The 22803-nt window shown below is 43.0% G+C and overlaps 1 protein-coding gene across 6 annotated transcripts in view; it reads left to right on the forward strand.

Moving 5' to 3' along the window:
* The window catches only part of GATA4 (GATA binding protein 4), a 73497-nt gene that overhangs the window by 47060 nt on the left and 3634 nt on the right, over nucleotides 1–22803 (forward strand). For 5 of the 6 annotated variants that reach the window (XM_016160915.2, XM_016160916.2, XM_016160919.2 and 2 more), the window contains exons 3-5: nucleotides 15716–15885; nucleotides 17382–17507; nucleotides 21200–21287. In XM_016160915.2, coding sequence (XP_016016401.2) covers nucleotides 15716–15885; nucleotides 17382–17507; nucleotides 21200–21287 — 384 coding nt within the window. The remainder of the gene's footprint in view (nucleotides 1–15715; nucleotides 15886–17381; nucleotides 17508–21199; nucleotides 21288–22803) is intronic. The other variant, XM_016160918.2, reaches the window with a different exon arrangement.

Raw genomic sequence — 22803 nt, forward strand, 5'->3', positions numbered from 1 at the left:
TACTGCAGGAGTGATGTGGACTTAGTGTCTATCTTAGAGGAAGTGATATATGATGTATTTTAGAGGAAGTGATCTCTTAAGAAGTTTGATGGAAACTACATGGTCCACATGGGCTTTCCCAGGCTTCCAATTCCTTTGTAAAAATGAGTGAATTGGCACTAGACACCCCTGGTACCTATGGGGCCTTCTAGCTCTGACCATCTGAAAAATAGGAATAAGTGAAAGATGAGTGTTTGTGCTATCACCGTCAGGAGCAGGGGCCTTTGGCCTTTCCATTAGGGTCTAAGGACAGCAACTGCGCAGAGGTGCTGATAGCAAAGAAGAGGGTGAAGTCTGAGTCCCCGTACACTGCCACGGCCAGCCTGTCCAGCTGATGAGCCGTTTGGAAGGAAGTTGTAACATTCGGTGGTGGCATTGAGGCCCAGTAAACACTGAGAGCTTATGGTGTTCGCTGTTTTCCTCAGATATTGTTTTATGTATTCCAACTGTCCCGCAGGCAGGAGTTGCAATTTCCATTGACTGATGAAGAAACTGAGGTTACAGGGTGCCCGAGGCAACAAAGGGGCTGAGTTTGGCGGACTCAGGTCAGCTTGACTTCCTGGGCCCGTGCCCTTCCTGTTCCCTAGTGTCAGCTGCTCTGACGGCACACACCCCAGCATTTCAGGGAACTGTGGAGGCTGAGGCCGCCACATATGCGCCTGAACAGCTGTGTCAGGGCTGGGCGACTGGGGGGTCTTTCTTCCCTTGGGATCTTGCTGACGTGAGATTTCCCTTTTATCCTGGCTTTTCTGCATGAACCACCACCTCTAAGCTTCTTTCCAGAAGACCAGGTCTAATGAAGACCCTGCCATGTGGAATCTCCCCAGGTGGGTCAGCAAATGGGAGTCGTGGTGGCCAAGGTCTGATTGATTGATTTTACTGTTCAATGCACAGCTCTGTATTGGTTCCTGACTTTTTATTTTTTTGTGGAGATGAATATGTTATCGATTGAAAGAACCACAATAGCCAAAAGGCTTTTGTATTAGTTAGAACTTCCCTTTTTTCTTCCTAAATGTATTAGTCTACATTTAGGGACATAGACCAACTTAATGTCTGTAACTCCTTCTACATAGGGGATCATATGTGCATAAGCAACCCAAGTGTCCATAGACAGAAGAACGGATAAACAGAATTTGATATGATATATACAGTGGAATATTTATTCTGCCTTAAAGAGGAGGGAAATTCTGTGGTTACCAGGGGCTGGAGTTGGGGAAAATGAGAAGATGTTGGTCAAGGGTACAAACTTCAGTTATGTGGCAAATAAGCACTGGGGATGTAATGTACAGCATGCTGATTATAGTCGATATTGAATTATATATTTGAAAGTTGCTAAGAGAGTAGAACTTAAGTGTTCTCACTGCAAAAAAGAATAGTAACTGTGTGAGGCAATGGATGATTGTAGTAATCACGTCACAGAAGTATATGTATATAAATCATGTTGTACACCTTCAAGAAATAAAATGTAAATAGATAAATAAATTCAAAAAGAAGGGAAATTCTGACACATGGATAGCATGCATGAACACTGAGGACAGTATGCTAAGTGAAATTAGCCAGTTAAACGAGGGCAAATACTATATTCTGCTTACATGAGGCATCTAGAATAGTCATATTCAGAGACAGGAAATAGAATGGTGGTCTCCATGGGCTTCAGGGAAAAGCAAGTTGTTGTTTAATGGGTCCAGAGTTTTGGTTTAGCAAGTTGAAAAGAGTTCTGCAGACGAATCACTCACCAATATAAATATACTTAACACTTGAAACGTACACTTAAAAATAGTTAAAGGGTAATTTCATGTTATATGTATTTACCACAATTCAAAAAGAAAAATAAATAAATGAATTAAGTCAGTCAGTAAAAACGAGAGAGGGGGGTGTGTGTGTAGGGGTGGGGGGAAGAGAGAGAGAGAGAGAGAGAGAGAGAGAGAGAGAGAGAGAGAGAGCGCGAGCGCAAAAGCTCAGCAAAGAGTAAAACAGAAAAATCCTTCCTCCTGACGCCGCATGCTATTTCCCTCCCCAAAGGTGTAAGCAGTGTTAATGTGAGAGCTGGCAGTACTCCTCTTCCTGAATTTGTTCTACCAGATTGCTTTTCTGTAGTTGCTTTACACTTTTCCTAAGATGTCTGCCAAGCGTGGGAGAGCTGCAGAAGGATGGATTGAACTACCAGACCTTTGCCGATAAATATGCTCCAGGGTTCATGGGATTCTGCTGTGGTGCTTCAGGTGGGAGGAAGAGAGGCTGGGAGCTGAGCTCTGCATGGCCCCCAGCGCATAGAAACGCAACTTCTTTATATATAATTTGTAAATATCTGTTTGGCTACCGAGTTCTGAGGCCATAGTAAAAAAAAAAAAAAAAAAAAAAAAAAAAAAAAAAAAAAAAAAGAGAAAGAAAGTAAACTAACCCAATAAATAAGGTATGAAATATACTCCAATCTCTACATGCTTATAATCTGGTTTAGGAACAAAATATGGTTTGGGAGAAAAGGATGAAATAATACCCAGAGCTCTAAATGGTACTGGAAGACAAGGAGAAGACAGGTAATTCAAGATTGATGTGATTATTACCAACTAAACCCATGGAAACATTGGGTTAGTCTGGGCGGGTTAGTGATAGGAAGAGGAAGACCAGGTGGTAGCATCTGAGAAGGATGTATGTGCTGTGAAGAAGGGGCGGAGACTTCCTGTGAGACGGAGCAGAGCACAGGTGTGATATTTTCCCTTCCTCCCCGAACACCAACAAATCAAATGAAAAGAATCCCCAATATGAGGTAAAACTTTCATCTCTAGTAAAACTGGGAAACAACTTATACCCCCAGCTACAGAAATACTGTCAAATATAATGGAAATTCAGATCACATTGAGGGAAAACTTTGAGAATTGATCTATACCTGCCAGATCTCCAGCCAGCTGTAAATTTCCCTAGTAATAAATGAGATTGGAAAGGAGGAGGCAATGTTTCATTACTTGCAGATAAAAGAATAGTCAACTTTGATAAACAAATATGTATGATATCTTTGGAGAAAGATATGAAACTTTACTGAACCACATAAAAGAAAACACGAATAAATAGGAAAATATACTATGTTCTTGGATTAAAAAACTTAGTGGGATTCTTTCTTCCAAATGCCTTCAAACAGATCCATAAATTTAGTGTGGTTCTAGCAAACATCCAACAGGATTTTTTAAATGCAACTTGTCAAGTTGATTATAAAATTTATATGGTAGATTTACTGTACAAGGATAGCCAAGATAATTTTTAGAAAGAAGACTTAAGCAGTGGGTCCTTTGAAATATCAAAGTACTGCTAAACAACTGTGGGAATCGTGGAATAGAATGTAAGTGTTATGTATCTCTACAATGTAAGACTAATAAATCCTCTTAAAAGAGTGAGATAGGTCTGTACCAGTAAGAAGAAATGTCCAAATAAATGTGCTTCTATTAAGAAAACTAAGCTGTAAGAGTTTGTGTGGTCTGACCTCATTTGCGTTCAGGAAAGATGGCGGTGTTCTTCCCATTTTCTCCTTTCTCAAAGAGGGTTATATTCCCCACCCTTAAAACGTAGGCTTGCCTGTGAGACTTGATTTGATCAACGACATGTGAGTAGACGACGTCACTTGTGCAGCTTCTAAGCACAAGCTTTAAAAATCATCATGTGATCCTGACATAACTTTTTGCCCTCTACCGCAAAGCTGGTATAACCCAGACAGATTATACATTGCACCTTCAGTCAGGAACTTGGACTGAAGCACACACACATGACAGAAATTCAGCCAACTTGCAACTGATGGGTAATATGAACGGCAGGAAATAAATATTTAATATAGGAAGCCACTGAGATTATGGAATTGCTTGTTACAGCATAACCTAGCAAAAATTGACTGATACATTGCTAAACAGCACCCAAATCAAATTTGTTTTACGTATATATTTTTGAACATGTCTATAGCATGTAGACCTTCCTCAATATATCCTAGAGAAAATTTTCCCATGTATATAAACAGATACGTACAAAGATGCCTGTTGCAACATTTATTACAGCAAAAATTTAAAGTGACCTGAATATACATCAATAAAGGAATGAACGAATTAAATATATGTTAATACAAAACTATAAAGCAACTCGAAATAGCTCCACAGGTATCAGCATAATTAAAACTCAGAAAAATAATAGGCAGAACAAACTTGCAAAAGGATACATATAGCATGTAATTTCTATGAAGTTTAAAACATGCATAAATATTGTTTTTGAAAAAATATACACGTTATTACAAAAGTAGAAACATTTACACAAATCAAACATTACATCTAGGATAGAGGTTATTTCCACTGAAAGAACAGTGAGATAATTAGATACACAGAGGAATCAACTGTATCCGCAATTCTTTTTCTTTAAAAATATCTAATACAAATATAGTTAAAAATGTTATGATTTTGACAAAGCAAGTAGTGGGTTCTGGAATGTTTTTATATTTTTTTTTCTTAATTACTAAACTATTTCATATTTTTAAAAAAGTAAATTTGTAAATACAATATGCGATGTGAAGGCATTCATATAAATTTAAAAAGCAAAAATCATACTTATGATATTTAGAGGTGCATGTATAGATGTGCAAAAATAGTGGTTGGATAAGAGATGGTGGCAGAGAATAAAAGGAATTGTATGTTATTCTTGGTACTTTTCTCTAATTTTTAAATTTCTAAAAATAATATAGTTAATGAAATAGAAAATGTCTGGAAAAATAGGAAAATTGTTAGCTACTTTTGCTCTGGAGCATGGGGTAACAGTAATGGAGACTTTTATCTTTTATTTTTTATCTGACAACCGTCTATACTGTTTGACTATTTATAGCAATTATGAAGTATACAATTTAAACAAATTAGAAGGGAAATGTTAAAATATGTAAACGAGAAGAATCACAATGTAGTGCCAAGTCGGATGATTCCAAAATCACCTTTTCAAATACTTCATATTTGATTTGTGGAGACCAGAGCAAAAGTGATAAAATTACTGTTAGTGAACATTTTAACCTCCGATTCTTCCAGAATTGGTTCTTATTAATCCCAGCGTTTAAGTCTCGTAAAAGTAGTTTCTGATATTGAAACAGTGGATGAACTCCATTCACGTTACCGGTAGAGTCCTAAGTAATACCCCCGCAGCTCTGCTCTTGCGCCCGCGCCCTCTAGCGGTTGGAGACCTTCCTCAAGACCACTGTGCGTGGATGCCCCTAAGTCAAGGGGATCTGAAAAGAGTCCGGATCATCCTTTCACCCCATCAGCTGCTCTTCTCTGTCTTTTTATGGTGGGCTCCCTCAAATAAAATTTTCTATGAAGAAGGATTCTGTGCCTTAAAAATACGAGGAAGAGAAGCATCACTGGTGCAGAGTAATTTATACATTTGCTGTGAGATTAATCTGGATCGTTTTCAAACTAGGAAGGACCTATCTAGATCATCTGGTCTAACACCCTCATTTTACAAAGAAGATCCTGGTAAAATGTGTACTGCTCCTGTCCAGTGCCAGGAGTGGCACAGGCTCCTGGCCATCCTGTGTGTGATGGTCATGATCGTCATCCGTATTTTTTGTTTCGTTTTGTGTTAACTGAACTCAAAGCTCTAAACAGAGCTTTCCCAGCTTTCCTTAGACTCCTCATTTCATGCAAAAAACTTGCAGGGTAACTAGTGGATTAGCAGGAGAAGAAGATGTAAAGTGCTGGCGATTGGGGTCTAACCTTGGTTTGATTAAGTAATCCCCAAGAAACCCCCAGAGGGGAAAACAGCCTCCTGCAAACGTGTTTACACCCTTGTTCCCCGCCCCTTCTAAAAGGCGTAAATCTCCCCTGAAGTGCCTCCTTAGCATTCAGGGCAATAAAGAGGTCACATTATGTCTCCATAAATCTCCCCTGCTGGCCGGGAGGCTGCTGCCATTCCAGGCGGTGAAAGGGAAGTTGTTTCCTTCTGAGGCTGCTGGACTGGAAGGAAAGGCCTTTTCCCTCCAGACCCATTGTCTTGGTCCCTGAGGGAGCTGGTCTGGCAATTTGTTCAGTATTTCCTTTCCATCCTGCCAGCTTGTAACAAACTGGAGAGGGGGCGCAGAGTCAAAGGAGCCCAGACCAGCCTGATTTAAGTCTCTTCTCGACTGGCCCTGATAGAGGGCCCGGCCAAAGCTCCCTCTCAGTCTTTCTAATTAATTAAAGGAACAAGGTCTAAATGAGCAGTGTGCTTGTACATAGCTGAGCATGAGAAGCCAAGCCAGATCCACTGGGGCTGGGGCCTGAGACTGCCCTGGAGGCTGGGCTGCGGACCCCTCGGGACAGGGACTAGGGTACTGTGAAAGATGACAGTGGATGGGTGAGACTGAGAACCCACTTAGAAAATGATGGAAGATGAGAGCCTCTTACGGGAAATCAGGAAATGGAACATGTCCTGAATGGAGCCTGCTTTAAATTAAAAATAATACTACATGAAACAGTGGTTTAAGATATAAAAGATTATTTCTTGCAAATAGAAAATAAATTCAAAATGTTCACAAGAGTTTACAGTAGAAAGCATCCCTGAGCCACCAGAATGTCTTCCTGGAAGCAATCGATGTTATCAGTTTCTTGCGTATCCACTTAGAAATATTTATTGTACATACAAACAAATCTGTGTATAGACTCTTCCCCCTTTCTTTTTGTTTCTTGCTCCCAATATTTCACAGCATATTTTGGAAAGAATTCCATATCATTATATAAAAGATCTTCATTCTTTATGGCTACATAGTGTACTCCAATTGAATTAACCAGTTCCATATTTTTAATCCTCTACTATTGCAAAAAAAAAAATGCTACAATGAATATTCTTATATATTAGTCATTTTACACAAGTACTGGTTCAATGTAGGATAAATTCCCAGAAGTGGAATTTCTAGATCAAATGGTACATACGTTTATACTTTTGCTAAGATATTGCCACATTGCCCTCCCTCCGGACGGTACCATGTTATGCTCTCTATCAACACCCAGACGACTTCTTTCCCCACATCCTCACTCCCAGGGCATGTTTAGGTGGCTGAAGCAGACTGGCAGGATGCCGGGGTAGGGATGTCGACTCACTCCAGTGACCTAGGGGAGCTAGGACCAGGACCGGACTTTGTCCATAGCATGATTGGCAGGCAGCTTTTGATTAGCTCATCATGTACATTCCCATCTCACCCTATGGAGAGGGCCTTTCTCTTCTTTCTGTGGGATGGGTGCCATGGCAGGTACTTGTGCCAGAGGGGGCTGCCCCTGTGGGAGAGGAGGCACCTGCGTGTATCGTGGAGAAGGTACTTTGTTAGTTTTTGGTATGAGAGGATCTCAGGAAATTGAAGAAATAAAGTAGACATCTCCAATTCTCCAACTCCTAGTCAGAGATGCTTTTTAAAATTTAATTTTTATTAGTTATTTTGTAATAGCCTTTTGAGGTCCTTCCGATCTATGCCAATGAATTATTAGAATAGTTTTATCATTAGCAAGAGTGGGCTGGTTTTTAGGACATCACGGAACACTTTTCCGTATCCATCTGTTATGTGTAATTATATACATACGCATTATGTGTAAAGGAAAACCGCTGGCCAGGCATAAATAATTCTCTCAACTGAATGTGTGTCCAGGAACATGGCTTCTCAGTGGCCAGGCAGTCAGGTGGGCCAGGAGCAGAGCCCTCCTGCTGGGTTACTGTTGCTTCAGGAGATGCTTCAGGGCTCTGGACTTCGTTGAAATCTGATTGGTCAGTGTGCAGAGTTTCTGTTGTGTGCTGAGCACTGCAAATCGAATTCAAATGATCCAACCCGGGAGCAGCACGGTGCTGGGGAAGGCAAGGATCATGTCACAGAATGTTCTAGAAGCTTAGGCGAGTCCCTTACATTCTCTGGACCTTGGTTTCTTCCACTGAATGTTCACAGTATCTCTCAAACATCACTTCAGGTTTTTAAGACCGGGTACCTCCTGCCCTCCAGGAGCCTTAGAGCCTTAACTGAGATAAACCAGCACAGGGGCCATGACTAGGGGACGTTCAGGGCGAGCTGGTGGTCGTAGTCACTAAGCGAGGCAGGGTCCAGTGAAAGGAAGGTGCAGTTTGAGCTCAGTACCCAGAGTCCAGGAAGTGGCAAACGTTTTCAGTTGCTGACATCCAGGCAGGGCTCCCCTGGCTGTAGCAGAGCCTAAGGCTGAACCCTGGAGGCTCTGAGATGATAGGGGCCAACTAGGAACCTGGGATCTAGAGGAATTTTATGCACCATCTCCCTCGGATTCTGCATGCACCTTGTCTGGGAGGTGGTGAGTCAGCCCACTTCTGAGTCAGGTGGTGAAGTTGGGAGAAACCAGGGTGCGGGGGGACTGGCGAGGGAGTAAGCATGTCGGGAATGTAGGCTTTGTACTCACAGTCCTGCTGAGAGCAGCCACACATCCTGATTTTAAGCCTGTTGTCCCAGAATAATTAGTAGTAGGCTCCTCAGAAGTGTCCCGTTCTGGATGATGAGTTACGTGGCATCTTACTCAGCAGCCAAAGGGTGGCAGAAATAAGGAGAGAGAGCTTGTGGTTCCAGGTTCGGGAGGGTGGGGGCTGCAGGACAGGGTGCCTGCCGGACACAGCAGCTGGTAAAGCTTTTCCCAAGGCCCTGTGGGGAAGGCTCCGGACAGCCCATCCACTGGGTGGTAGAGGACGGGGGAGGGGCAGGAAGCCCAGCGAGGACGAGGGGACGACTGGGCGAAACAGTGCTTGTGAAAACATTTATCGCGAGGACAGAATACTGACGTTAGGGAGAGTTTTAAAAATAGACATGATAACACAACACGGCTGAGTAGTCCCTCCTTTCCTTTGGTCCTTTGCCTCCTTTAAAGATAGCATCCTGGCCCATGGATCGCAGGTGGGAAGGGGTCATGGCGACCTTCTCTTGGGAGTCTACGTGTATTTAATTTCCGCATCTGGCAAATAAAGTCATCTTCCCAGTACCGAACACCATAGAACGTCTCATAGCAGTTCGCCAGTCTTTATCCTTCATGGATTTAACTGCACTATCCAGAAGGCCCAGGACATAATCATCGCTGAGGATCAACTTTGAATTGTAAAGCACTGGGACATTTCTCCCGGAACTAATGAGTGACCTTGCATTTCATGGGGGGAAATCTATGCTAAATTTAATTATATTCCCACATGTGGACTTTCCTGAAGTTCTTAAAATCTAACCTTCACAAAGATGACAACTAGGAAGCATTGCCTAAACTGGCGTGTGGAAGAGCATTGAAAGAGATGTAACCTTTAGATGGAGAACAGTATGTATGGGTCCCAGACTTCTTAGAGCCCTCACTGTTGACATGTCATTTCGTGCCCCTAAACTGTCTCACCTGGAATGATTTTTGGGCTGTTCATGTCTGACATGGTCTGCTTTTGGGAGAAAGATTGGGTCCCCAACAAGATGGTGCAATCATCCATCTGTCTATCTGCAGGCAGGAGTGGCTGGAACTCTAGGTCCGCAGTTAACGGACTGGTCAGAGTCCCGGTTCACATCTCAGCTCTGCTATGTACTGAGCAAGACCTAACTTCGGTACCTTGTTAACACTCCCCTATTGCCTGCCCTCTGGGGCCAACCTCTCACTCTGCTCCTACTGGGAACATAGACCAGGTAGGAATGGGGGTCCATATTTGGGAGCTTGTTGGTCCACAGAAAGGAAAGACATGCTCAACTTTCCTAGATCCTTCAGGACAGGGCACTGGCTGCCTACCAGAGTCTTCATCTCATCTCATCTTTTTCTTCATAATTTCTCTTAGCATATTAAGGGGCTTTAACCTGGCAACATGCTATCGATGTTTTCTTCCAGTCTATCATTTGTTCTTCAACCTATTCCTCCGCTGTTTCTCCCTCCATCCCTTCCTTCTTGTTTTTAGTACTTATTCCCCTTCCTTTCAAAATGTCCTTGCTTCTTTGTGATTGTTTTTTAAATCTGAGGAGCACTGTTTAACTCTCATGTCAAGCTTGAAGCCAGGCTCCTTGATGGATGCCAGTACTGTGTGTTGTGTGTTGTGTGTGTGACAGACAGACAGGAGGTGAAAATTTATTTCCAGGACGATTACAGTATTCTCCTGGAGAAAAGTTTAGAGTCTGTCATATTATTCAGTGGCCACTAAGAAATATATGCTAAATATTTTATATAGATTATTCTCGGTTTCCTTGTTAATAAATCTAAAAACGTTGCGCATCTCATGAAGCCACAGTCGGAGTGCAATGGACGTGAACTGCCGGAGTTTTGTTCTTTAGCTCTCAGGCGCCCGAGGCCCCGGACTCCGCCTGCCCGGCGGCAGCCTGGCTCAGCCTGGGAGGAACCGCTTCGGTTCTGCAGCTGCAGGAGCTTCCAAAATAGGTGCTCTAGTCCCGCCAGCCTGCCCGGACGCCACTTGAGCTGCGTCTGCCCTCCCCTCCGCTGCCTCCTGTCACAGGCCAAGGCTGACAAAGCGCAGAAGACCCAAGGCCCAGGAGCTGCCAGAAAAACCTCAGGATTTGTTTGCTCCTCGTGCCCCAGACCCAGGCGCCAGCCCCGGGGACAGATCTGGGCCTGTCAGGAAATCCATGCACAATCTCTGGTGAACTTTGGATGGGACTCAGGGTTGGGGTTCAGCAGGGGACATGTGGGTGGGGCTAGAGACTTTGTTCTTGAAGCCTCTTTGGCTTTGGGGTTGCTCTTGGGGGCAGGTCCTTTCCCACTCATTGCCAGGCCTTGGATCCCCTCTTGCTTCTATTTGTAACATTGAATAGCTGCCCTGAGATGGTAATTTCCATTGTGTTTATGTGTCTTGCCTCCCCACATAGATTGCAGAGTGGTCTCGGACAGCTGAAGATGTGCAGCTGGGAATGGCAGGGTGGGTGCCAGTGATACAGCCCAGGAGCCATTGCAATTTGTCACATTTAATGCAATTATTTGTTTTGAGCTGTGTATTCCCAGCTAGACCAAAACGACTCTGGGCGGGAGTTTTGCCCTAATTTTGTGGAATTTATCTCTATGTCCAGCATTTGTACAGAAGCAAGCAGAGCAGATACATGGCCAATGTGTGGGCTCCAGTGCCCCCCACAGAAACAGTGGAGGGCCAGAGACCAGATATGCTCAGGATCTGAGGGTGAAGGAGAGGAGGGTCGCTCCACCATGGCTCTGGTTCAAGACCCAGATTTCCTTAGCAAGAGAAGCCCCTCAAAAGAGGGAAGGCCTGAGGGGCAGCTCTGTAGCAGAGCAGACCCAGGCTCTGTAGCACTGACCCAGAGGGCTGGCACGAATGTGGCAGTCTGTCGGCCTGAGCTTTCACTCCAGCAGTAAGGAGACAAATTCAGCATTCGGGCAGTGCCCAGCAGGCGCTGCCAACCATGACCCTGGACTCTGATTTCTTTCCCTCTTACTTTGCCCTTTCTTCCTCTTCTGCCTTTCCTTCTCCCAGCCCTGACTGGCTTACCCCTGCCTGTGGGTGGTTCCCCAAGATGGATGAAGCAGGTCAGGGGAGAGGTCGGAGTCCTTGCCTTTGATTGCGTCATTTCTCTGTGGGGAAGTCAAGGTTGGGACCCTTCAACCTCCAGGCCCACATGTTTCTTTGAGGCACTACTCAGGGAGGGAATAGTCGGCCGTAATTCCTAATATCCATTCTAACTGGATGCCTAAGAAATCAGGATGAGTTTGTTTCCCTCTTTGAAAAAAAAATTATTTTTTTAGTGGAGCATGGGTGGAAATGAGAAGTTAGATCCCCATTCTTGGGGTTAGAGCACAATTCATTTTGTGCTTTTGATTGCTAAAGTAATCAGTATTTCCCATGAGCAGCAGCTATGAAACCTCATAAGTGCATAATGTCAGCCATGCTGCTGGTTCATTCCCTGCCTCAAGTCTCAAACTTGACCAAGTCTGAGAGTGATAGACAATTTACAACTCTGAGCATGGCCCCATTGGTTTGAGAAAAGGTCAGATTCCCAAATCTCCTAGCTCTTTTATCTATCTCTTCCCTTCCCCCATAACCCAGCACCAAGGTTTATCCCTGATCTTCCCAACTCCCTCCCAACCTCTCCAACCCTAACAATAATCCATCATTGTTATCTCATTTGGTGTTTACAAAGCACTTTACAGCTATTGTTGTGAGTTTTTCCTCTTATTTGCAAAGTACTTTACAACTATTATTACAAGTCTTTCCTCTGAATGTAGGGTAATGCTGACCCACTTTGGAGAGCTGGCTTCTCACTGCCTTCTGAGTGGCTGGACCAATTCCCATGATGCCTAGCACCGGTGGGTGGGGCTTTCATAAATCAAGGTCATAGCTGTGCCCTTCCAAATTAGGAATCAGGCTTAGAAACTGGCTTCAGGCAGCTGCCCACTTCTCCTCTGGTTGTTCCACACCCCTGCGCATTTCTAATGAGGGAATGAGAGGTGCGTGTTAACCGAGCCTCTCACTACCAGATGTTAGTGCTGTTTGGGGCTCACAGCCTGTCGCCTCATACTTCCCCCTGAGTGGGTGCTGAGCAGCAGGGTTTGAACTTCTTACTCTCCTTCAGTCTAAGGGAGAAAAATATGTGTCAAATGTAAGAAAGCCATAGTGGAGTGGGAGTTGCCTGAGGTGATCAAAAATTTGTTTTGTTTTTATTATCAGATTTTTAAAAATAAAAAGTTATGACATTACAGATTGGAGTTTTTTTAAAAAAGAAAAGTCCACACAATCTCACTTGCCTAATAAAAGTTCCCTCCTGGTGGTCTTAGCTACCATCACAGTGTACATAACATTTTGTGTGCCGCGTTTTTCATTTAACATGGGGCAAACATTTTCCACTCTGTTACATCATCTTAGTAATAATTATGTACAATTATGTAATGGTTCATTGACTAGGTTGGCCGGTAAGATTTTCTATTAGAAAATGTGGAAACTTGTGCAGATTTGGAGGTGCCGTGGGTTGTGGGAGACATGGTGTGTCTGATGAGGTGCTTGTAGGAAGCATGACTTTGCCCTCCCTTCCGGCTCCTTCCTTTGGTTGCTGTTATAACACCTGCCCCTTCAGTCTGGGTGGGACTTCTATACTTCCTTCCCTAGACAAGAAGTCTCTGCCACCCAAATCCCCAACTTGGTTAGGGATAATAATGAGTAACGCTGTTACTCATTATTGATATTCTGGCCCAATTTGCCCAAACAGGGCATTAGCATTCTGAGACTAAGTGTCCCCTTTAATTGCTGTGACATCTATCAGAGAACTTAAATAGCAGATACTCAGTAAATATTTGTCAGTGACAAATACATATTTGCCAACTTCCACTGCTTTCCCCTGGCCGGTCAAATAGTTGCTTGACTGTGTAACCCGTTCTGTGAGACCAGAGTGGAGTTTCTAAGGCAAACCTTTGTGTTGGATTCTCAAGGCTGCCTTGAGAGGTAGAGGTACCTAATGGCTAAGGTGGCTATTTTGATGAGATTCTGTCCCTGTGTATAAAACAATAAGTGTGAAGAGAAAAAGGAACCTCCTATCCAAAAAAGAGAGACAGCTAGATGATGATTAAATAAGAGTTATTTTTATATTCTGTCCATTTTTGAATATGTTTAAATTTTTCCATAATGATAAAAATATAGAATAAGAGGGTCCTGCTCGGTTTGGACTAAACATGATCTAAAAAGGTCCTCCATTCCCAAGCATGATTTAGACTAGAATGAAGCATCTTGGTTCAATTTTGAGGCTGTATTGCCATCTAGTGTTTACTGCTAATACTTAACAAAATGATGACATTGCAAGCGCCCCTCCTGGGACTAGGGCCCTTCTGTGAACTCCCCTGGCCTTTCCAGTGTCCTCATGGGAAGCCCTGGGCAAGGGCAGCACACGCTGACCTGGAGCGGAGGTGGCTGTGATTGAGCTGAGGGTGGCATGCAGGTTGTTGCTCTCTCCACGCCTCCCTCAGGCTTGGGGAAGCAAGCTGTGCACGGGAATAGCCATTTCATGTGCCGCTGTGCAGGCAGGTGACCTTGCTGGAGGGTTCTCAGTGTGACCCAGGTGCAAAAATAGCCTCTCTTGTGACCAGTGTGTGCTCAGCTCCCTGGCCTGAGCAAACAGCCCCTCACACCTGCATATTGTTGACTCGGTGTGGACACACAGCTACTTGTTTGCAGGTGCAAATGACTGTTTGTGTACCCAGAGTTGAGAGGAGGGCACCTTACCATCTTTTTCATTAGCCCACGTTCCCTTAGAGCAGGTAGCTGGGCCACATAACTAGCAGGATATGTGACTTTAAACCACAGGGCTGGGTCCTGATGGAAGAAGAGCTCTTAAAAACTCTCCCCTCCAAATATCTCCAGCCTTTACTAGAAGAGAATCCAGTCTTCCTTCTGGTAGTAGGGCAAGAACAATCTGGACACCAAGGTAGCTGTATCTACGGACAGAAAATTTGGAAAAGATATAATCATTTTTCAAAATTAAAAGCAGTGTACATGGAGTCAGAGAGACTGCTGGATGCTCTGAGCCAGGCTTTATATAGATCATGGGGATAGTAAAATTGGCCCAGTCGATTTCACCACGGCAACTGAAATGGGCACGGTGGAATTTATCAATTGTAAAATTCTATAGACATGGAAGATAAACATGCTGGGGAGGGCAGGGTGAATGAGCAAGTTGAAGAGAGTTACAAATGACGGCAACTTTCCTGTGGAAGTGTGATTGAGCCTAAATCTATAATATGTACGTTTATTTTATGTACCAGTAAGCAAGAAAATATGTCAAACCATGATACATATAGATATATTGAAATGAGAAAAATGAATTTTAGGGTTTTTTTGCAGGGTAGTTTGAAATTTCAGAAACTTTCAAAAAACGTAGACATTCTGACTCATTAATTCTACTTCTGGGGGTGTATGCTAAGAAATAACCAGAAATGCTAAGATTTGTGTACAAAATAAGCAGTTTTACAAAACAAAAATCAGAAACCGAGTAATGATTAAATAAAAGGTCAATGACAATAGTTAAAGAATGGCACTTTCATATGACGGATATTATACTGCACTTAAAATGAGTTTATGAAGAATTTCTAATGTGGGAAAAGGCTTTGGTATTAAGTGAAAAAACAGGCTCAAAATTATGTAGGTTGACTTCAACCAGGCAAAAATATATGTCAATACATATGAAGTATTGCACAGGATATAATAGAATAAAATGCTATAACATCGGTAGTCTTTGAGTTATAGGAGTACGCGTATGATTTATTTTATGTTATGAATTTCAGTGTTTTCTAATTTCCCTTAAGTAAATATTATATTTTTATTTAATAGGAAAAGGGATCTTAACTTTGAAAGGGAAATTAAAGATAGGTAGGAGGTCAGAGCAGAACCCAGTGTTAGGTGAGAATCTCAGGGCTATAGGCTCCGAAGGAAAAATAAGCAACTGAAATTAAGCTACTGGTGGTTGCTCCCCATCTGGCTTCCTTTTTCATGACTAGAGAGAGCCCTGCTGTTTTTGGAATGTGCAGGAGTAAAAATGTCCACTTCCCATGACAGTCCTCTGAGCCCATCCCTCAGGGGATGAGGGCAGAGTGAGGAAGAGCGAGGCCCCCGGGGTGATCCATCCTTCACTCCTGGCAAGGAAAGGGGATTATTTCTTTGGCCTCTAGATTCTCCAACACAAGGTTAATGGGAATAAACAAAGAATGACTCCTCTGTATTACTTCCCACCCAGTAGATATGTTCGATGACTTCTCGGAAGGCAGAGAGTGTGTCAACTGTGGAGCCATGTCCACCCCACTCTGGAGGCGGGACGGGACGGGGCACTACCTGTGCAACGCCTGTGGCCTCTACCACAAGATGAACGGCATCAACCGGCCCCTCATCAAACCTCAGCGCCGGCTGGTAAGCAAGAGCCCAGACCACCCCAAGTCCAATGGCCTTGGAGAAAGCGGGGGGCACTTCTCTCTCCTCTCAGAACCTGGCTTCACAGCTCCTACCTTGGTGGGAAATTCCCTGCTTTTGAATTTTGGGCTTCAAGTCATCTTTGAAAGAAGGCGTGGGTGAGGGGTTGGGTGTGTGTGTGGAGCGGGGTGAGGGCAATGTAGTAATTTCTCATACCTTTAGCTACAAGGATGTTCCAGACTGCTGACCTTAAACTGATAGCCAGATATTTCTCCAGCAAAATGGATTTATTCTGGAATAACAAAGAATTGCAATTCCGGACATGCGGTCTTAATGGCAAAGTCCAGATGACAAAGGAGAGGAACACTCTTTTATAGAGGAAAGGAGAAGTTCGGAGGGGCTGTTGTAAACAGAGAGGCCATTGGAGGAAACTGGGAGTTCTGAGCATAGTGGCTTCTCCTTGACTAGTTGTGACAGTCTTGTGGGGTGGGGAGGAGGAGAACACCCTCCTTCTACCTGCTGGCATGGTAAAGTAGCAAAACATCTTCCTGTTGGGGATGGAAAGATTGTCTCCTCTTATTTGGGGCAACTGATGATGAGTGATATGTCCTGAGAGCTCCCCCTACAGGCCCTCCCGACCACAATTTAAATGGGGTTTCTGTTAACTAACCTTCACAAGACCACATAGGTCAACCCCTTAATTATACAGAAATGAAGAGTGAGGCTCAGAAAAGCTAACGACTTTGCCTGCAGTCGCATGCGAATCAGAGCCCAGACTTCCTGGTTCCCAGTGCAGCGTGGTCTCGCACGTGCCTTTGTTCGCTTCAGCCCCATGAGGACGGTCAACTCTTCCTTCATGTATTTATTGTTATTTGTTCCGTTTTCACTTGATCAACCCAAAGCCTAGGGAGATTAAGCAGTGTGTGTTGGGCACTGTAGCTGGGAAGGAGTTTGGAACTGGGTTTCTGGCTTTTAGTTCTGTGGTCTTTTCTTACTATACTTTGATTTTGACCAATATGAACTGGCTTTCTCATATATTAAGGAAAGAAGATCAGTAGAGATAAACCCTGATGTTTCCTGTTCCCTTTCTGGTCCAGTCTCTGATGACTCTTAGATCCAATGATTCCTCACCCACCAACTGTCCCTGGCCCTGAAGCCCACATTAATTCTTTCAAGAGAAGTTTTTCTGCCTACGGTAGTACCTAGTGCTCACTGGGCTTTTCATCTGATGTCAAATGACTAATAATGCCACCATTAAGACTAGTGTTCATTCTTCTCCGCAGAAGTCCTGTTCACACACACACACACCCCTCCAGGATGGGCTCAGGTGAGGAAGGGCTCTGGCGCTGTAGCTGGTCTGGGATGCTCACGCAGGGACATTATGGCCCATCCTACCGCCCATTCAAGGAGGGCAGCCCCGCGGCGTTCCCTGTGAGGTAGAAGCCTCAGCACCTGCCTCGCACTTAGATTTGAAGGGCTTGTGTCCTGTGTTGCAGTCTGCCTCCCGCCGAGTGGGCCTGTCCTGTGCCAACTGCCAGACCACCACCACCACGCTGTGGCGCCGCAACGCGGAGGGCGAGCCGGTGTGCAACGCCTGCGGCCTGTACATGAAGCTCCACGGGGTGAGTAGCCCCGCCCCGCGGGGCGAGCTCCGTGACTGCGTCCGTGATCTTTCAGGCTCATCGCTCAGTTCTCACTTGTCTTCTTCCCTTCAGATGATTATTCATTTTTTCCTTCTTAACACAGATACTTGGATTTGGAAGGGCCCTTAGAGACTGACTGTATCAGTCTATTCAGACTGCCATAACAAAATTCTATACACTCGGTGGCTCATAAACAACAGAAATGTATTTCCTTGGCTCTAGAGCCTAGAAGTCAGATATCGGGGTGCTGGCATGGTCAAGTGAGGGTTCTCTTCCAGGTCACAGACTTTTCGTTGTGTCCTCACATGGTGTAAGGCGTGAGGGAGTGCTCTTGGGTCTCTTTTATGAGGACACTAATTCCATTCATGAGGGATCCAGCCTCCTGATCTAATGACCCCTCAAAGGCCCACCTCCTAATACCATGACCTTGGGGGATAAGTCTCCAACATACGAATTTTGGGAGGACAGACTTTCAGACCACAGTAGAAACATTGCTGGTCACTTCCATCTTTAACATTATATGTCTCATTCCCATTTTACAGATGAGGAGACTGAGAAATAGTATATATATGTGTGTGTGCATACATATATACACGTATACGTACACACACACATATGGTTATAACAAAGGTAATAGTTTAATGGATAAAGGATAGCTTGTTCAAGAATATTTCTATTAACATAATGTGGAAAACAAACACAAAGCTCTATCTCTATCTTTTCCTAAAAATGAAAATAAATGGGTGAATTAAATACAAAATCTAAAACATCTTTAACTAGAGACAATAAAAAATGAGAAGAAAATGTAAGGAGGGGAGTATTTATATAATCTTGTGTGTGGAAGGAGAACTTCTTAGGCAAATTTTCAAAACTTAGCCAAAAGATAAAATTTAGATATATTTGATGGTATAACATTTAATATTAGTTTATGAGAAAAGATACCTGAGGAAACTAAAAACCAGTACACACATATGTCGGAGAAAGGGTTAATAGTTTCAGAACACAGGGAGCTTCTACAAAGCTTTTTATGTTCTAATGAGCAATAATCTCTGTTATACGAAAACAAAACAAACAAACAAACAAAAAAAACAAAAAAAAAGCCAGTGCAGGATATTGTCCACACATGGCACTATTTTTATAAAGAAAGAGGGAGAACCTAATTTATACGTAATTGCTTGTATATACATAGGACAACTCCAGGAGTAGCACGGGTTGCCTCTAGGAAAAGGAACACGGGGGTTGGAGGGACACTTTTTTCACTGTGTATCCCCTTTGTACCTTTTAGATGGTATATATGCATGTCTTACTTGTTCAAATATAAGACTAAACACAAGTAAAACAGACAAAAAAGAGGTCCTATAGAATAATAAGAAAATGATCATCTGCCCACTTCCCAAAGTGTACAAAAAATATGAGCAGACAATTCACAGAAGCGGCTCACACATACAGAGGCTGGACCTCACTAAAAATCAGGGAAACGTGAATTAAAACAACATTGAGATTCCCTGTTTTGCCCAAATGTTTGGCAAAAATTGAAATGTGTGATAATTTGTAATGCCGGTATGGATTTAGTAGAATAGCTATTTTCATACTGCATATTATTGATTTATATGTGAATTACTGCAAATATTCTTTCAGGGAATTAACCTAGAAGTACTTATTAAGATTAAAAACACATATACCTTTTGATCTAGCAGCTCTACTTTTGGGAAACTAGCCCTATAAAACAATAAAAGAATCAGGACATAATAATGTTTGAACTGTTTATTGCTGCAGTGTTTATACCGGCAAAAACTAGAAACAATCATAAAGCCTCATAAAGGAATGATTGAATAAATTATGGCACATCCTTTAAAGTGGAATATTGCACAGAAATTAAAAAAATAATAAGGCACAACCATATATCTTGACTTGGAATAATGGAAAAACATATTGCAAAGTACACTTGACCCTGTACTTTGGGGGTGCCAGCAACCCCCCAATCAAAAATCCATTTATAACTTCTCAGCCCTCCACTAATAAAGATTCCCAACCATGGATCAAAAATACTGTTTTTCACTTGAGGTTGGTTTAATCTGTGGATGTGAAACCTGGGGATACAGAAGGTCAACTGTGTATTTATTGAAAAAAATCCACATGTAAGTGGACCCATGCAGTTCAAACCCTTATTGTTTAAGGGTCAACTGTAATATACATAGTATATTACATACCGTGAGGGTGACGTGCATTAAATACACACATAAATCGAAGAGTGGTAAAAGAAACTGATAGAGGAGTATTATGCAGGTATTAAAAACATTATGTCCTCAAAAATCAAAAGAATTACAGAATGACCCAGCAAGCTCACTTCTGGGTATCCGAAAAGAATTGAAAGCAGAGTCTCAAACATGTATTTGTACACTCATGTTTGTAACAGCATTATTTGCCATAGTCAAAAGGTGGAAGCAACTCATATGTTCACTGATGGATGGATAAACAAAATGTGTTATATACGTATAAATGAATACTCTTCAGCCTTTAGAAGGAAGGAAATTCTGACACATGCTCCAACATGAATGAACCTTGAAGTCATTACACTAAGTGAACGAAGCCAGTCACAAAAGGTCAAATGCTATATGATTCCACTTGTATGAAGGACCAAGGGTGGTCAAATTCATAGAGACAGAAAGTAGAATAGTGGTAGCCAGGAGCTGAGGGGAGGGGAGAATGGGGAGTTATTTAATTGGGACAGAGTTTCAGTTTTGCAAGATGAAAAGAGTTCTGGAGATGGATGGTGGTGATGGTTGCACAACAATGTGAGTGTACTTAACACTACTGAACTGTACACTTAAAAATGGTTAAGATGGTAAATTTTATGTTATATGTATTCTACCACAATTTTTTTTGAAGAACTATTGAGGTGGGTGGGGATAAACAAGGGGGCAATATTCTTCTGAAGTCAGGATGGGCTTTGAGAGGGCCTGAGTATACTTACCCTCAAACGCAGGACCGCTGTCTCATCTGACTAGAAGGCAAGTTCAAGTTCATGTATGCTGGTGCGCTTTTTTTAAACCATTCCATGTAGAATCCCTGAAGTGGCAATCACTTTTCTTTCAGTATTTCCAGGTATGGCCTTTATTAATCCTATATGGGAGACCAGGGGCTAAAAGATTTGGTTGGCCAGGCCTAGAAGAAACCAGATGTGCAGAAGGAACAATACTTAAAAATACTAGAAAGATGAAGGCTTGCTCCCCAGACACTTGTTTGGGCCTCAGGAGCATGACACTTGACAATCACTGCTTATTTATGAGAAGTCAGACGAGATAGAAGTGTTGTCCACAGTTTATCTCGGCACCTGGCCACAGGGGCATCTCCGGCGTAATCTCTCGCTGCTTCCCGCCGCCCATGGCAACACCACCCATTGCTCCCGTTGGATTCAATGCAGCGAAGAGCTGTTCTAAACAGAATGGCTTCACATCTTGACTCACCAGGACTGTCCGAGTTCATGCTGATTTTCTTGGCATAATTATAAATAGCACCCCCTTTTCACTTTTATAGCGTCCTGATGTGGCCACTATAAATGCCTTCCCATAGTGTGTGTGTGTGGGTGTGTGCGTGTGTGTGTGTGTTTAAATACTGTAGCTGATCGTGTACAAATGGAAAACCATAGATATTGATTTCTAATCTCCTAGGTCCCCAGGCCTCTTGCGATGCGGAAAGAAGGGATTCAAACCAGAAAACGGAAGCCCAAGAACCTTAATAAATCTAAGACACCAGCAGGTGAGGGAAAGAGCTGTGTGTAATTATATGAATAAGTCTGTAGCCCTCGAAGTGTGTGAGAATCATGTATTCTTAGTGAGATGGGCCAGCCAAGGCTACTGTGACATAATGATAGCATTGTCTATCCCCAGCTTTTCAGGACAAAATAAATAACTCAGTCAAAAAGTAACATCACCATGGGTCATCTCGGGAGCTTTTGAAGCAGGCCTAGTTTCAGCTGTGGCCTGATCATTGCCCGTTGTGAAGACTGCAGTGGCCAGCTGGATTGGTCAAGGGCCTGAAGGAAAAAGAGACATGACTTGGTCCCCTCCATCTTCGGTGACGCATCCACTCAATAACTCCATTCCTTTCAATTCTCTGTGGGCTAACTGTGATCTGGGAGGACGGTCTCTTTAGTCATGTTCACAGCACATTGCTTTGTAAGCCAACGTATAATTAACATTATGTAGTGCTTTGTACTTTAGAAAGTTCCTTCACAAATATTCTCTCATTGATCCTTAAAGATCCCCTGAGACCCATTTATTACCCCATTTTACTAACGAGTAAACTGAAGCTCGGAGAGGGCAGTGGCCTAACCAGAGTCATATAGCTGTGAATGGATAGATGTAGAATGAAAACCCAAGATTTTATGCTTCAGGGTCCATATGCTGAGTAATATGCCACTCTGCCTTCTCCATTTCTAGATTAAGACTGAGGACTATGCCCCCTCTCAAAAGCACTTCCTCCTCAGTACCGCTACCAAATTAAAGATTTCACTGTGACATGCTGCAATCGCAGAGAAAATAAATCAGCTAATCTGATGAAGAGTTTATCTTCTGATCTAATGCATAACGGAGTCAGATAAATTTCCCCTTTCCACTACTGAGAACATGACCAAAGTCGTCGTCTTCCAGATTCAATGAGGGCTCATGTCTTATCAGACCTTCTAGTGTTTTCCATTAGCAGTCCTCCGCCTTTCTCCGGCTTCCACACTGTTTGTAGGTACACGCACACCCCAGGGTAGCTTCATCTCCTTACATGCCGCTGTCACAGGAGGAGCAAGGCATTTGGTTCAAGTGTACACTTCCCTTTCCAAAATTCAAAATCGGGGGTGCTAGGTTCGGCAGAAAAACCGAATCTGAACAGATACAGGCTATTTATAGTCATTATTTACCCCACTTGTGAAAATTCACGTTTTGCTATAGAACTGTTCGTGTATTTATTTTATTTTTCAATTACAATTGACATTCAACATTATTTTTTTTATTAATTTCAAGTGGACAGCATAGTAGACATTTATACAATTTATGAAGTGATCCCCCAATAAATCTAGTACTAGTACCCACCAAAACACTAATTCAAAAATATATCTGCACCCCTATGTTTACTGCAGCATCATTGACAGTAGCCAAGTTGTAGAAGGAACCCAAGTGTCTGTCAATACACAATTGGATAAAGAAGATGCGGTGCATATTCACAATGGAATATTACTCAACCATAAAAAGTGAAATCTTACCATTTACAACAACATGGATGG

The sequence above is a fragment of the Rousettus aegyptiacus genome, unplaced genomic scaffold, assembly GCF_014176215.1.
Source record: "Rousettus aegyptiacus isolate mRouAeg1 unplaced genomic scaffold, mRouAeg1.p scaffold_m13_p_16, whole genome shotgun sequence".
Classification (NCBI taxonomy): domain Eukaryota; kingdom Metazoa; phylum Chordata; class Mammalia; order Chiroptera; family Pteropodidae; genus Rousettus; species Rousettus aegyptiacus.